Raw genomic sequence first — 17,292 nt, 5'->3', positions numbered from 1 at the left:
TCTTAAATTGCCTTTTAACGTTAGGGTATATCATGTTGCAGTTCCCTACATCTGCCACTAGATGTTACTGTTGGACATAATCTATTTTACTAATAGTGCTTCACCAAGCAATAACATTAACTACATATAGTAGCCACTTCCTATAGATCCAGAAACAAAGAGTACTGAATGTCTGTACATTAATATGGCACCTTATGGCAACTGGCAACCTAAAAGGGGTTAACCTGATTTTACATAAGGTATATGGTCAACCAAATCTACTCTGAGATTACTGATAATCCCATATGTAAACTCTTAGTAGGCTAACCTATCCAGGCAGCAGGGGGTAAGGGGAAATCATCATTGAGTGCTGCCTTTATTTCATTGGTTCTATATAAGTGTGTTTAATCTTATCTCCCCAAAAAAGAAGCACGGCAGTTAAGACCGCTGTTAAACAGGAGTTCCTGTGACTAATCAGTGAGAAAACATCAAGACAATTAACAAACACCATTCAAAACATGTGGGCAAAGATCAGTGGTGACAGCTAATATAATGTGACTAACAGAGCATATTTTAAAGTTGGACTGCAGTGTTGCTAAGACTGGGTGGTACAAACCTAACCTGTATGACCAGTTGTGTTTGACAAAACCTCACCTCTGCCAGTAGCCTATAATACAGTACATTTGTGAGCTTACATAAAGCAGCCAATCAAAACAGGAGGAGTTGCCTTGTTAGGAGGTAAACAAGAAAAAAAAGTTTTGTATGTGTGGCAGACACCCTTTAAGAAAATGATAGTTTGCCTACATTTATGTTGCTTTGCTTTTATTCTTAATTTGATTTTATGCATGTTTTGTTTCAGATAGTATCCCTTTTCATGAGTTCATGCAGGCTACCGCATTCTGTTGTGACATCGAATTGCAAATAAATCTTATATTTCTGCTAATTTTGTTATAATCTTGTTAAAGTCCGAATTCTCAAACATATAGTTAACCCAAACACCTAAAGTATAGATTTACGCAGGTGTGCGTTACTTTAAAATGCAGCATATATAACTGATCCTGGGAGGTTATTTTAGGGTAAGAAATTCATTAACTTCCACGTCAAGGACGTCTACTAACGTAAACACGGAAGTAGGGGCTGTCGGTCTCCTTTTTGCTTCGTCCTATCAGAAAGTAGGCGTCAGTTCATAACAGTGTCATTGGGTTAAAGTTTGCCCCACCTTTGTTGCTCATATAAATAATAGCAACCTGGATTTGAGCTAGCATGTGGAGAGAATAGAGAACAGCTCGTTTTCAGACATATTTAGAGCAGTCAGGTTGCTGAATACCTCATTCGTTTGCTGAGTAAGCTCAACACTCAACACTCAATAAAGCAGCAGCATGTCGGTCGACAGCGTGTTTAGGACCCGCTCTCTCGGTGTGGCCGCCGAGGGTCTTCCTGACCAGTATGCCGACGGCAAAGCAGCGAAAGTCTGGGAGCTGTACATCGGAGACACGCAGAGTAGGACGCAGGAATACAAAAGCTGGGTGGTGTCTTTGCTGAAAGAGCAAGGGGTGCAGAGAGTGCTGGATGTAGCCTGCGGAACAGGGTAATGTCAGACCGACGTTTGAGAAGGGTTTAAGTTAGGGCTGGTGTGGCGGTGAACGTTTCACCAAACTCTATTAAAAATTTGTTCAATTTAATGCATACCCTTGTATATCTGCAAACGTAACACCCCCAGTGAAGACATGTATGGCGTTTATATATTTGCACAACCTAATCTTTAATTCGGCATTAGCCCAATACATCAAGTCTACATTATTTAAATGCATATTCATCATTTCAGTTCACTTCCTCCAGTTACAGCATATTTTGATGTGTAACGTTAGCAACTGTGGTAACATAAGAGATATTGTTCTTTACCTTCTTTGTTTCTTGTGCTTGATAGAGTCATAGGCAAATACACGATTTACACCTGCATAAAAGAGTCAATTTTAGGTTCAGCTAATTCGATATGTAAAAGTATTAAACATGCCAATATTGCTTCTATAATAAGTGAGATTATCTATAGTTATCCAGTTAGTTTGACTTTCCAGGATTTTCAACTCGGTGACCCCTTTAATTCTAGACAAAATCCGGATCCGGATTAGGCCAGAGAGTGATGAATGAAAGTGCAGAGTTGCACCAGCCACTGTGCCAGTTCCTGCTTTCGGCAGCAGTCTGGTACCATGAGCTGAGTCATGTTGATTGAAAGTCTTTTTATGTTACAACTAAGAAGGCTTATATGGCCTGAACAAAAGCCTCAAGATACACGTGTTGTGAAGATAAGTAGCCTATACATTTTCTGCCTTTTACACCAGTTAGGCCTACCCACATTTGAAGCACATGATCAACATTGGGGTTGCTGAATGGGAGATGTACTGTTTGTGTAAGTGGAAGCTAGCTGCTGAATTTGACTTGTGTGTGATAGCAGATGTAGGGTTCAGTGGGTGATGAACTGGACATGGTTTGCTGCAGGGAGTTTTGACTGGTTCCATGCAGTCTGAGTACCTTTGCTGATACAGAACAGCACCAAGGCCATTGGCTGAACTCAACAAGAAAACAGCATACTATAACCTGTCTGTGTAGTCCCTCAATTCACCTCAATTGGTCTTTCTGTCTGGGAGAAGTTGTGCAGGAGATGCAATATTATTATTTATTTTGTAATTTAATGATGTATTGTACAACTGGATTTTACACTAAACAAACATCCACTCAGTGATCTATCGGTTTAGTTAAACCATCTGTAAAATGGGCTGCTGAAATGTATTTTCTTGATCACTTAAAACCATCATGATAGCCACTTCACAGAGGTAATCATCTTTATCATAACACCCTCATAATTTTCATGAATTTTCTAAAATAGACATAGTACAGCTTCATATCTTACATATGGCTGCTGTGATCTAGTATGGAAGAATTTAACACACCGACTCTGACCCTATTCAATAGTAGAAGTGTGTCTCAGCACCGCAACCATCTCGGGCGATGTAAACATGCTCACAGTGGAATGAGGTCAACAAATGGCCTCACTATTTTTGGCTGTCTAAATGTGCCTGTGATGCCAGGCTCTCCAGTTGTTGTGCCATCAGAGCTAGCAGTGACTTATGCAAGAGCAGAAGAAGCTGTAGATCATGCTTTCAATTAAGGATCCAATCATCATGAGTTGCAGATAAATGACCTTGATCTGAACCGTAGAAGATTTTTTTGCTTTTGTTTTGTCTGAGATTTATGTTGCGTAATTGCAAGTGAACCAAAGCTTGTAAAAAATGTTGCCTTAAACTCAAGGACGAGGTTGGATTTCAGCTACAAATCTGCATTCTTACTGTTGGTTTGCTTGGTCTCCCTGCATAAAGACTGTTGTGGTTTTTGTATTTTTTAAATATATTTTTATACCATTGTGTACTATCTTGCAGTTACCCAGTTGTTCTTAATGATTGCAGTTTAGTTAATACTGTTGTTTCTTGTGCCAACATTTTGACAAAAACTGTTTAATAAAAAGTACAATGAGTCTTGCTCCTGAGTTGCTCTTTAACATGAACTGCACATCAATTTGATTCCGTTGTTTGAATTTTTTGAACTCATGCATATTGTTTAACAACTAGTTACTATTTGAAAAGAGTTATAATCGCTCAAGACACTTCAGTGCAAGGACTGTCCAAACAAGACTCAACAGCCTCAGTTCAGACTGTGTTTTGGCCTGGGTTCATGTTGTTCTGCCAGGCTTTCTAAGCATGAGGAGCTACTATCAAATATCAACCATCTCTTTATACCTGTAAAACATTAAGTTATTGCATGATGATATTACTAACAAACTGCATTGCTGTTTGAGGATGAGCAAAGGTTCTTTCTGTTGTCACTTGTCAATGTTATACTGTTTTTCCATTATATGGTACCTGCTCGACTTGACTCGGTCGCAGTGCCCCGTCCTCCTTTTTCCATTGCAGATTTAGTGCTGCCTCATGCGTGAGGCGAGCGTGGCTGGTCGTCATAGCGACGCCGCAGGAAACTGCCGTGACCTAACGCGTCTCACACACACACAGAACGTCGAAGGTGTGTTGTTTTTGCAAAAAAAAAAACACTGCTGGCTAAACAATTTAAAAATGGCAGGTTTGTTCAGGATACCCCCATCTGTCGCTAGCAATGATGACGCAGTGATTAGTGACGATTCTCTCTGACCAATCAGTAGTCTGCAGGTTTTCACGTCACCTTTTGGTATCGCCTCAGCTCGCTTGGTACTAAAAAAAGTACCTGTTAGCAGTTACCAGGTACTTTTTTTCATAATGGAAAACCAAAAAATGCGAGTATAGTCGAGGTGAGTCGAGCAGGTACCATGTAATGGAAAAAACGGCATTAGTCTAATAGATAAAGTCAATGAAATCACCATTGTCACACTCTGCTATAGTACACAATAAAGTGTGTTATTAGCAGAACTTGTGAGATTAAGCTGTTGTTTGTATACATAACTGTATCTGTATTTACAGAGCGTGTGTTTTATTTTGTAGAGTTGACTCCATCATGTTGGTGGAAGAGGGCTTTAAAATGGTGAGCGTGGATGCCAGCGACAAAATGCTCAAGTATGCGCTGAAGTCAAGATGGGAGAGAAGAAAAGAACAAGCTTTTGACCAGTGGGGTACGGCATTTTATTATTTTGTTAGGATTGAATTGTCATGTTTAAATGTTCAGAACACTTAAAAAGTTCCTTAAAGCTTAAAGTCTTTATTGGATAAACTGAGCATGATCTTTTAGGTTATGTCAAATCAAATTGCTGCAATGTTCATCAGGTGACATCCTCATGTTTTCCTCTTCATGTTTAACTCCTTGGCCCTTCTCTTGTCCTCAGTGATTGAAGAGGCCAACTGGTTGACATTACCAGAGGATATTCAGAAACCAGGAGCTGGCTTTGATGCTGTTATCTGCCTCGGCAACTCATTTGCCCACTTACCAGACTTTAAAGGTACGTGAAACATAAAGGGACAGAGCCATTACTTAAAGGTTCGTAAACTTTTGAGGTTCATACTTGTGTTTTGGGTTTCTACTAGAACATGTTTACATGCTTTAATGTCAAAAACACATTTATAAATATATATGGGATTCATTTCGGATCATCTCCAACCAAACATAATCTATCCTGCAAGCCAATAACATAATCTTTTATTCAAACAATGTGATTTAATTATAGGTCATTCTGTTGATGGTGATCATGTTATTGCCTTAAGGGGACCAGAGTGATCAAAAGTTGGCCCTTCAGAACATTGCCAGTATGGTCAGACCAGGTGGGATCCTCATCATTGACCACCGTAATTACGACTACATCCTGGAGACCGGCCGGGCGCCACAAGGCAAAAATATCTACTATAAGGTACTAAACTTAATGGAGTTAGGAATGTTTTTTTTTTTTGTTTGTTTGTTCTTTTGAAACTTTAGGCCTTTTATTTGAGAGGACAGCTGAAGACATGAAAGGAGAAGGGGGGGGGCACATGTAGATGGATAATTTTGTAACTCATCCAACCTTATTCCCTGTATACGCATTTCAGTAATTTTACCAGTAGCAGCTTCATCCTCCATCTTCGTCTACAAACAATGCATTCTGGCATTATTGAGTGTAGATCATCCGTTTTATGGCCCAACACACAGTCACTGTAGTTTATGTGCGTAAAACTAAACGTTTCTGACTCTTCATGAAAGGACCATCAACATCTACAACTGCCTTCAATTTTGGTTTATGGATGTTGTCGGAACTGTCACCTACCTGCTTAGCATGAAACATCTTCTTCATTGAAGTGGTTCCATTGAGTCGGATCATTTTTAATACAATTTCCAGTAGGGCTGTACTTGACTAAAGAAATTCTTGGTCAACTAATACTCAAATCGATTTTGTCAATGCGTGAGCATGAAAGCATGAAAAAGCATAAAGAAATGACTAATCTTCATCGACTAAGACCAAAACAACCAATCAACTAAGAGGGGGCAGCCCTAATTGAAGTGCCCTTACCTGGTAGCTGTTCTTCTGTCTTGTCACATTCTCCAGCAAACAGACTGTGTTTGATGGTGGGAAGCCTGCTTGGGAACACAGAATGTGTAAAATGGGTGGATCCCTCACATTAAAGCTCCACGCTGTGAAATAAGAATCAGTTGGTGGCTCCATGTGTTTCAGAGAAATCATGTGGCTGACCACTAGCCTCGTGAGACCGTCCTGGTCTTGCGAGCTCCAGTTTTCCACTCGCAGATCAGTCTGGCATCTTGAGACAGAGAAAATTTGGAGCCGTTCGCCAAACAACCGTCCAATCAGCGTTGGTTTTGAGGCGGGTTTAGGTGCGACGCTGACGCAACGAGAAGTTCAGTCTAAACAACATGGTGGCTTCCACGGATGAGATGAGCGTAGCTATCGCGCAAGTTTTATCCGAATTAGAAAGTATTCCTTCATTGAAAGAAGAACAAAAAACGGCAATGGAGGCTTTTCTCTGAGGAAAAGATGTTTTTCCTCTTCTCCCGACTGGTTTCGGCAAGAGTTATATATTGTTGATCTGATTGGTTAATTTGGCCCATCTATCACCAACATAGGTGGTGATAGACAGATGGTTTATCCAATCAGCTAACCAGTATTTTCGCCCCTTCCCAAAAGTTCTCCAACAGAAAGTTCCCAGATGGATATGCCGAGCAAATGCGAAGCAATCCATCTGGCGGAGTCAGGTCAGCTGACCACATCACACAGGCCAACAGTGTAAGTTAGCATCATTACATGGAGAAACTAAAACTGAATAAAGTGCAAGGGTATTTGTTTATTTCAGTGTATTACATGTTATGTAAAGAACAGATTAATTGTATGTAGTTAAAAAAAAGTTTAAATGGTGCTGTTGGCCTTAAGTTGCTATTTTTTAGGGTGTCCTGGTGCCAGTCCATGGTAACATGCTAAGAATCTACGAATACAGTGTTGCCAAAAGTACCATGTAAAAGTGACCATGTATGTGCTTATTTCATTCGCTTATATATGAAACAAACTGTCGAACGAACAGGCTACTTTTTGGAATGATTCCCCAAGAAAAGTGAAATGCATTCATTACAAACTTGTAAGAGGCTACTTAAAGAAGAACAAAGCCATCAGCCTGAACGGTACAAAAAAAGACAATCAAAATCTCTGACTCTTCGTTGCTTTGTGAAAAGGAGTTGGACAGAAAATTGTTTAAGAATGTTTTTTTTTTTTTTTACACCATCTTAGCAGCAGCTGAGTTTAAGACCTAAATCTCTATCCAGAGCCTGCCGGATATTGTGAGGTTTTTCATTGAAAGTGGCCCCAAGAGAAACAGAAGGAAATGTGCACGGAATTGCCGGCTTGTTTGGCAATGGGGAGAAAAACCGATAACGTCAGGAGTACTGAGGAAAAGAAATCTATTTGGGAAGATGTAAGAAAATAAGTTAAGAGTGTTCCTGTGGCTTAAAATGATGCGTCGCTTCTACTTTGTAGCTAAAATGCATTTATTTGCATGGAGTATAGTACAATGACAACATACGGTATGTTTGGATTCAGACCATAGATTGTATATAAAGAAGTTTCAGACATCTAAAGATGTATATAAAGAAGTTTCAGACATCTAAAGATGTATATAAAGAAGTTTCAGACATCTAAAGTTGAATTAAACAACCAATCCTGCAATGTATTATCTATCTTATTGGCAAAAGATATAATATAGAAATAGCATAACAGCATTGAGCCATATTTGATTTATTTTCCACAAAACAAGCTCCATATTCTTTAATCCAGCCAATATAGGAACTAACCAGCTGGAAGGCCTAAATAGAAATACTATGTCAACAGTCATGTGCAAGAGCAAAATCCACTTCTAATACCTCTGTAATCCCAAAGTCTGCTCTCATAGTCCATGTAGTCCATAAAAGTAAGAGCTACCTCCTGGTTTTGTTCAGTCACTGCTCACTATTGGCCACTACTCAGGAAAAGAGGAAAGGTTGTGACAAGTATCTTTGGTGCCTAATACTGATAAACATGTGTCATAAATGTGTGTGTTTGTGTTGTGCTGCAGAGTGATCTAACTCAGGACATCTCCACTTCGGTGCTGTGGGTCAACAATAAGCCCCATATGATCACTCTGGACTACACCATCCACGTGCCCAAGGCCACCCTTCAAAATCTTCCTGACGTCAGGTAGGTCAGCCCTTTGCTACTTACTAGGGCAATATGGCGGGGAAAAGCCTCTTTTATGGTATATATAATTTTATGTTTTGATATGTTAAATATAGTAAAAAAAATTTTGCAGAATCAAGTGAGTATTTACTAATGGATGAAATAACCAGAAACTGATGTCTGTTTTTGCTGAAGCAAATTAAATTCTTGAAAAGTTTTTCATAAAGTAAATGCAAAAATCTTGTAAAAATCTAGTATTAACATTAGGCAGTCTTACCTTAATAATTTGCATGGCCTCATACAGTACATCCAGAGATAGTTAAAGGGATTGTTTGGATATTTTGAAGTGGGGTTGTATGAGGTACTTATCCATAGTCAGTGTGTTAGCTACAGTTTATGGCAGTCGGCACGTCCCCAGTTTGGACGACTGTGAGTACCATAACAGAAGCTAAGCAATGTGCTGCTGTGGACAGGATCAGCAGCAAAACATATTTAAGCCACCTAAGAAAAAGGCACACCTAAATAAGTCAATATCAGCTGAAGTGTACACTATATTAAGAATATTTCCCCTGCTTTACCTTGCTGTCACAGACATCCCTTTCTAACAGGGAACTGAGGCCGTTAATATTCATCTATGCTTCGTACAAAGCCACCAGACTAGTTTGACAAAAACAGTTATTTTACCTGGCAGAACACGGGAATTGCTAGTCTACTGCGATCTCGATCGGTTAGTTTGTTTGTGTTATTGTGTGACTTTGGTGAATCCTAACTAAGCCTTTAAGGGAAAGTTAGAGGGGGGGGTACGACATGCATCGAAGTTTTCAAGCTAATAGCAGGGAAGTTTCAGTAGGGTATGTGTCTGAACTTTCTCTTTTTTTAAATTGTGTCTTTCTTTCTTATAGTTTTCTTATTTCTTATGCAATTTTTAAAGTACTTTGAATGGCCACTGTCGATGACATTTTCTATATAAATTCCCGCTTTGCCCTAGTTGCCACTATTTATTCAAGGGCTACAATAAAATGTGTTGGGGAGAACATTGATCTGCTGGAAGTAGCAATTACTACCTGACAGGGATTTTAAAACTGCAAAGAGGTGCTGTGAGACAAACTTGTGAAAGAGTAATTACACTTTCAAACTGTAATCATGAGGATCAGGACGCAAATGAATGACACAGTAATAACCACCTTATAACAGCCGCTGTCAAAGTCACCTAGTATCATGCCATCTCTTACGTGTAGCTTCACAAACGGTTTGTTTGATAATGAAAGCTGCCGTGACATGCAGTATTTGTGACGGATAATGCTCTGATACCTGTCCTTTTGGTGCATATTCAGAGCAGTGTCAACTTTGCATTTGATTTATCAAATGACTGACTCTTCAGGCGTTATAAACATTCATCTGTCAGAATATAATCATGACGATGATGTGTGACCCTTTTGAGTAAAAAGTTACCTCAAAGGCATTCTCTAGTGTTTATTTGCTTTCGTTATTTGTCTCACCGTCTGGGTTGTTTTTTCACCGTGAAGAATCTCTTACAGTCAAGGTAGAAAGGTCTCTCTCACCAGAGATGTTAGACACAATAGAAAGTAACCTTTAAAGAGTGGTTGGAGGAATTCTAATGTGCAAATGCTCTCTTTGGCCTCCCCAGTAAATTCCGTCTGTCCTACTACCCTCATCGTCTGGAGAGCTTCAAAGCTTTACTGACCGAGGCCTTCAACGGAAAAATGGAGCACAGCGTCTACGGAGATTTCAAGACATACGTCCCTGGCCAGAGCCAGGCCCCGTGCTACTTCATCCATGTCTGTAAGAAGACAGCCTAAGAGCAACCTGTTACACACACACACACACACACACTGCTAAGAAAATCATTTTTAGGTCTGAACATGCTCCTACTGTCCTCCAGATTTGGGCGAAATTCTATTTGAATATGTTTTAAACAATATTTCACTTTAGATCTTTGTAAAAAGAAAAATAATAATAATTAGAAAAGAAGCATATTGGCAATCATTTGTGTCCAGTGTTGGCATATTCAAGAATGGCTATGCCAGTAGCTGGCATTGTTATCATTATATAAGAAAATGTAATAATCAGTGATTTTTGCTATGAAAGAAAGTTATAATTCAAACTTGCTATTAGTTTTAATTTTCACTAATGTTTGTTAAATTATGTATGCTAAAATGTTAAAGCCTCTTCCAGGAACAAATGGTTGATTCTGATCTCTCTTTTTAACTTAAAACACAGTGCGTTCCTAAAACTCTAGAAAGGTCAAAGCTAATTTGAAAAATATATTCAAAATTTATCGGACCACTGTTTTGCCCTCTGGTATTTTCCTAATGTTTCTGTGTGCTGCTTTAGTTTTGTCTTGACCTCATTTCGTCGTTGCTTTCCGCCTTTCTGAACTTCGATAACCACAATGAACATGTTTTAACATGGTGCTGTACATTAGTGATATTTCTCATGATGGAACACTTGATATCAATTGCCAGTAATGTACAAAGTGCAATTCCAGACAATTGTATTTTAAAAGTTTACCACAAGGGTCTTAAAAGCACACATAAAGCATCCTTTTTTTGTGAATACGGTAGCCGTTCTTTTGCTTGTATTTTTGAGCTCGAAAAGTGGATCCCATTCTGGTCAACTGCCTTTCTTTAAATTTAGGCAAATCTGGCACAGCATGATGGCAGTTTTAATTCATTAGCCTTACTGTTGTGGCTGTCACCACATGTTCAATAGTATTCTTGCACGCCTTGGTGGACGTCACTTAAATAAGACCAGAGCGAAGTGAACATTTTGAATCACCCTGACACCTTAAAAAGGCTTGGTTAACCTGTTTAGGATAAACCAGTGGGACTGTCAATCCAATCAACATTCCTTCATCCTAAAGTGTTCTTCTTACCAAATCCCCTCCAACTCCAGAGCTACATAACCTCTGACCTCTCTGAACCTGAAAATTTCCACTAAAGCCTGCTCTTGAGAGAATGGTTTCTAATATTTGAATGTAATTTGCCTTTTTTTGTAGCAATTTAAGTTTTGTTTGGTTGGTTTCTAGGTTCTATTATTTCACGGTACAATTCGTTTACTTTATTTGAGCTAAAAACAGCCTTTACATGTTCTGGGCACTAATTAATGTACAACAGGCCAGGAATGAAAGTCAGCCATTTTTAGTCCTATTGAGGATTCATCCAAAACTACTACCAGAATCGTTTTCGGAAATACTCATAGTCATTGTTGCGTGTACTAAAACGTGTACAAACAGTTGCATTACAGTAATAGCATAGAAAACCCAGCCGTATTTAAAATTGTGTTATCAACCAAATATATTTCAAAAGTGTTATTTTCTGCTCAATCTTGGATTATTTTTGCTTCAAAAGTGCGAGAAACCTGATTGTTATTCAATTGTGCTGTACAGTACATTGTCTCAAATAATTGAGTTTAGCCAAATAATGAGGGGCGCATGATGAAAGAATAATTTATTTTTGCGGTTTTATCCAGGTTCAAATACATTTTGCTTCAACACCAAATTAAAAATGTGTTTTTCACTGAAATGAGAAAGGAGCTCTACCAGAGAGAAATCAAATATTATCACTACCCCTGCTGTTTGCCTAAACAGGAGTGCACTGTGCATTCAAATGTTGTGCCAGTGCCTCTTGTAGAACTACATGTACGGTACGCAGTAGTTTGTAATTGAGATCAACAGTAGGTTCAGAATGTGGTAAGAATGGCTGGATGTTTGAGTGGCCTTGAAAGTTTATGTAGAGAGTTCACAACAGTCTTATCATGTTGCCAGATCTTAAAAATAAAGTGTAAACATTTTATAATGAACAAGGATTATTGGAATTATTTTGCATGAAATAATAAAAAAATATTTTAAGTAAGTAACCTGATTGTCACATTTTTATTTTCAGTGTCATGTTTCTGTGACATAATCGATGTTCCAATGAATTGATTGATCGAATTTGAAGATTCATCTGTTATCATACCTTATTTTAATGTACTACCAGATTTATTAACCAAGTAAACATTTATGTTTGAAAGGTTGTGGCAGCTGGCTCATATATTTTTTGCATGTGAGGGTTTATACAGTACAATGGACATGTTGATGAGCAAATCTGAGAGTTACAGTTCTTTTAGAAAAGCAGTTTATTACAGCCATGTAAATCCCAGGAGCTGTCTCAGTATCACTGGGTCAGGTAAAGCTATTTGTACTTATACATTTAAATTCTGCATGAAAGCAACACAAAATGCGAGAATTTCACTCACTGTTTTCACAATCACAATTCTCATATAACAACTATGCCAAAGCAACGGGTTAAAACTGTACATTGTACTCTAGATTATTGAGACACGATATGACAGCAATAGACCCTTTTCACAGCAGACATTTTGACTTGTCATGGTAGGAAAAGTGTTAACTTAAGATGGCTCTGTTAGAGTGACAGGGAGGATACCAGGACCCTGCAATTAAAGCAGCTAAATGGAATTCAGCCATCATTAATGTTATTATTTACACCTATGCTTTTCCTTCTGTGAAAAGTGGGCCCTATTTTAACGATCTAAGCACACAGCATGAAGCGCCTGGCGCAGGTGCGTAATTTAGGGCATGTACGAATCCACTTTTGCTAGTTTAACGGCGGAAAAAAGGGTCCGTGCGTCATAGGTGTGTTTTGGGCGTAACATGCAATAAACCACTCAGAGTGTCCTCTCCCATTCCCTTTAAAAGCCAGGCACGTTTGTACCTTGGCACATTGCTATTATGATGGCGGATTTGCACCGTAATATTTTTATTTGTAATCTTTTGCATGTTTGTGTGCTGCTGCGCTTCCCTGTGTGTGTGTGTGTGTGTGTACACGCGCGCTGTGCATAAGCCTAGGTTTTTGTTGGTCAATGGCGCGATCACTTCCCGTTGCCTCAAGTTAGTCATAGTAACTTGTACACCCAGAATGCACCTGAACACACCTCCCTGTAAGACCAGCACGCCCATAGGCGCAAAGATGGGCGCAGGTGCATTTGCTATTTAAACGATGTGGGCGCTGGAGGGTCTTAAAATAGCAAAGACACTTGCGTCGGGCTTTGCACTGTGCTGCGCCGGGTGCAAAAAAAACAAAATTATGTGAAAAAGGCCTATTGCCATGTTATTCCATCAATGTTAGATCCTATTACCTAAATTGTCAGCTAAGTGCAGAATACAGATTGGACACAAGAGGGCGGTATTACATAACATGTAACTATTGGAACGCAGTCCAAATCCCACAGATGAAGATCAAACTCCATTAGTAAACTTCTGCTTTTTGTCTTTCTGCATGATAAATTTTATCATTATACCAATGTGATTCTTTAACTTAATCTAAGAAAGTTTTAAATGTCTCATTTATTTTTAATGGCACTGGTCTGGTCTCAATTATGTGTATTGTGATTGCTAAACCAATATCTTGCTTTAAAGACCCAAGGCCTTCAAGTTTAGCTGACTGTATTTTTGTGGGTTTTTGTAAACCTAAAAGAGGCAATGTTTTCACCTTCTAGCTCTCTTTTCTGCACACTGCTGTAACAAATAGAAATTCAAAGAACAGTAGAAAGTTATTAGCCCCAATAAAACACAGCTTCTTCACTGTGTATTTCTTTTTGATGTTGCCTAATTGTTAATTTCTTATACTGCTGTAAAAAAATACTACTGTTAATTTTATTCTCGTACTTAATCTGTTTTTAATTTTTTAATTGTTTTTAACTGCTCTTTAATGTTTTATGTAAAGCACTATGAATTGCCCTGTTGCTGAAATGTGCTATACAAATAAAGCTGCCTTGCCTTGCCTTGTGTGACATTTTGTCGGTGAGTGACATTTCCTGCCATTTTTCTGTCTGTCCTCTGAACATGAACTTGCTCACCGTCATCCAGCTTCTCTTCCCTGGAGCGCAGCGTCTGGAGCTCATCTCATCTGTCTCTCGAGGTATGCGATCAGACTTGTGGTAGACGGCCATGCAAGGAGCTGATACACAAACCAGATGTGAGAACCGTTTGCCAGATGTGGCTTGCTCTGCTTTGCTTTGCTCCAGTTAGGGGAGTCAAAGTGGTCAACCATGACTGGCTTTACTGGGGAGGATTGCTTTCACAGCACGTCATTGGCCAAATCAAACAAAAACAGAAAAAGTTGAGAGAGACAGATTGGATGGAAAGAAGGAGATTAGTAATTAGGATTATTAATGGTTATACTAAAGAGCTTTTTACGGAGAGGAGAAGAAATATGTTAAATTAAGCAACAATTAGCAGCTAAAAAGCCAGATATTGTTTTCTTGAGCTGAAAGAGTGAATATTAGATTCACATTTACAGCCATATACAGCTTTAAATGAATTGTACAACATTATGGGAAATACATGATTTCTTGCCACATTTAATAATAATATAAGTAGATCAATACTTCTCCTTGAACCAAGAGTGGTATCAATTTTCTCATCTAACTCTCAGCAAGAAAGCGAATGAAAGTATTTCCCAAAATGTCAAACTATTCTTTTCAGTATGTATAAATGTGTTTATCTTACTATTATTTTCCAGTAAAATTCACCAACGTAGTTTGAATAGGAGTTCTAGGAGAAGACAGGGAAAATACAGGGATGTCTTTGATGACTTTCTTAAAATAGAAAAGGGCATTGGAGAAAAAGAATAGAAGGTGCAAAACAAGAAGTATTAAAACGTCTACATCTTTGCCAACAAAACCACCCAACAAAAACTTCAACAGAGAAGCGAGGTGGACTCTGAAGACATGTAAAGAGGTGAAACCGTTGAAGTAAGAGTGGAAAAAGATGCCGGAGGAATCCAGAGCTGCTGAAAGAGAAAAAGCTAAGAAAAGGAGGGGGGAAAAAAGTTAGACAGTATCTAACTGGCTTCACTTGCTTCCACTGTGTGCTGCCAGATGAGGATTTTCCAGATGTTAGAAGTAGGGGAAGAATAGGGAGGGGATATGGAGGGGGGAAGAAACTAAAATCCTGATTTTTTTTTTTTTTTTTGAACTTCTCTTTTTATTTGTCTTCCTGTGACTGATCAGAGCATGAGCTAAGTGGCTGCAAACACTTCAACAAGGTGAGGGCCTCTGAGTGCTTTGATAGCCTCTATTAGCCTCACAGCGCTCGCAGAAACAATAGATGTAGGGGGAAAAAAACTGTTGAGCTTGATGGCTTGCTATAAACCAACTGAACTGCTTTCTTTCCCCCCACCATCTCCCTTCTTTTTATTTCTTCCTCCCACATCACTGATCGTTTTCTTTCCAGGGCGCATGAGAAATGATGTTTTTATGTGTGTGACATGTGATTCCTTAGTACTAAAAGCCTGGCTCTCATTTTTCAATGTGTGTGTGTGTGTGTGTGTGTGTGTGCGTGCGTGTGTGCGTGCGTGCATGCGTGTTTGTGTGTATGTGTGTGTGTGTGTGTGTGTGTGTGTGTGTGTGTGTGTGTGTGTGTGTGTGCGCGTGTGAGCGTCTGTGTGCGTCTGCGCGTGCGTGTGTGTGGAGGCAGAGGAGCAAGACTAAGAAGTCCCAGCTGTCTCTTTCCCAGCTGCCACTGCTTGACTCCTGATGAGAAAAGTGGACACAGTGAAAGAATAGATGGCTTGTGTGTTCCGTTGTATCTTCACCTTTGTTTGTTGAGTCTTGCTTGTATGTCTGTGCACTTTGCAGTGATGGGTACATAATGGGTTTGTGTAACGGGACTTTCTTGAATCCCCTCAACAGGACAGGCCAAGTTAAGGGTCTGCAAGCATTTATAGAGTTGTTATAATAAAAAACAGTGGGTCATACCAAAAATTCAACAGCAGCTCTGGGATTTTCCAGCCCTCCACTCAGCCTGTGCCAAGACACTGTTTGGACAGAGAAGGCTGGAGATATTGAATGCCTTGTCTAGTGTTACACAGGGGAATAGCCTAATCCAGGCTGGGCCCATTCTTTCCCACATGAATGGTGTGCGTTTGTCTGTACTTGTGCTTGTTTGTGTGGATATGTGTGTGTGTGTGTGTGTGTGTGTGTGTGTGTGTGTGTGTGTGTGTGTGTGTGTGTGTGTGTGTGTGTGTGTGTGTGTGTGTGTGTGTGTGTGTGTGTCAGTCGAGAGGGGCCAGTATGAGAATCAAGAAACAGACAACATCCTCCTGCTGTGCAGAGAAGGCCTGAAGAACAATAAAGCCTGGCGAGTGAAGGAACTCTGGCTGAAGGCCCGCTACTGGACAACGCTTAGCTTGTTTTAGGCCCTGAAGCAAATAGCTGAATTTCTCTCAGTTTCATAAGCTCACACACACACAAACACACACACACATGAAGATGGAAGCATACATAAATCAATATGATTTACTTATAACAAAAGGATTGCAAGAGGACAAAACAAATTCAAACTGTAATCAATCTGAAAGATGTTAAAGGATACAGAGACAGATTTGTAAGAGCAGTAAAGGTTTTGAGCTCCACTGTCACTCCACTCATTATTTGTATCTCCTTGTGTGTATATGTTTGTATCTCCTTGTGTGTATAAACAGGAACATAAATGAAACGAACATGCCTAAATACATAGCAGGCTCGAACAGGATGACTCTTCACTTCCAAGTTATATCATACCCATGAGTATTTTTATTAAAATTGGTAAAAAACAAAAGATGAAGCACCTTCAAGCACCTTCTTAACTTAACTTATGTTTGCACATGTTTGTTATGGTAATAAAAAACACACAGGTGTGCACTTGCACCAGGTCATGTGTACACTAGCAGTACTGTATATTCCTCAAGGCTGCTATTGACGATTACACTGCACAGGATGAATCATATACCTGTGCTTGGTAGGAGGTTAAAGGAGTTCAAGTTTATCTTAAAATACTACTCACATACCCTGTGAACGAGTTATTGGTCAGAGCATTCATATCGTCCAAAAATCTACTCTAAAGGCAGCTGAAGTAAAGTGACAAAATCCTTTGTTGTGTTGTCATGGACAGTGTTTCCTTTCAGAGGTGATGTGGTAGAATAGTTGCTCAAAGAGGAAATGTGTACCTTTGATGAAAACTCAGACTGCTGAGGCTTCATTTTAGCTTAAGCTGAATTTCAGAATGCATTTTTGATTAAGAGGACTATGTGATTTTGCCCATCTCTCTGTGATCTTTCAAAGCAATAATCTGCAACAGTAAATGAGCTATG

General features: G+C 39.3%; 1 protein-coding gene across 1 annotated transcript; it reads left to right on the top strand.

The window, feature by feature from the left end:
- The first annotated feature begins 1,179 nt into the window (after positions 1-1,179).
- On the top strand, positions 1,180-9,991 carry gnmt (glycine N-methyltransferase). Its single transcript, XM_031288580.2, has 6 exons — positions 1,180-1,567; positions 4,503-4,630; positions 4,841-4,954; positions 5,217-5,359; positions 8,037-8,158; positions 9,786-9,991. The coding sequence occupies exons 1-6, from the start codon at positions 1,359-1,361 to the stop codon at positions 9,955-9,957; spliced, it is 888 nt and encodes a 295-aa protein (XP_031144440.1). The 5' UTR covers positions 1,180-1,358; the 3' UTR covers positions 9,958-9,991.
- The last annotated feature ends 7,301 nt before the right edge of the window (positions 9,992-17,292 follow it).

The sequence above is a fragment of the Sander lucioperca genome, chromosome 18, assembly GCF_008315115.2.
Source record: "Sander lucioperca isolate FBNREF2018 chromosome 18, SLUC_FBN_1.2, whole genome shotgun sequence".
NCBI lineage: Eukaryota > Metazoa > Chordata > Actinopteri > Perciformes > Percidae > Sander > Sander lucioperca.
The sequence above is the reverse complement of the archived record's forward strand: the minus strand, read 5'-3'. Positions and strand labels throughout refer to the sequence as shown.

Bases quoted from the DNA above. Each gene is read 5' to 3' on its own strand.
- gnmt (XM_031288580.2), top strand. From the start codon at position 1,359: ATGTCGGTCGACAGCGTGTTTAGGACCCGCTCTCTCGGTGTGGCCGCC. The intron at 1,568-4,502 runs GTAATGTCAGAC...TTTATTTTGTAG, and splicing joins GATGTAGCCTGCGGAACAGG to AGTTGACTCCATCATGTTGG. The intron at 4,955-5,216 runs GTACGTGAAACA...TATTGCCTTAAG, and splicing joins CCACTTACCAGACTTTAAAG to GGGACCAGAGTGATCAAAAG.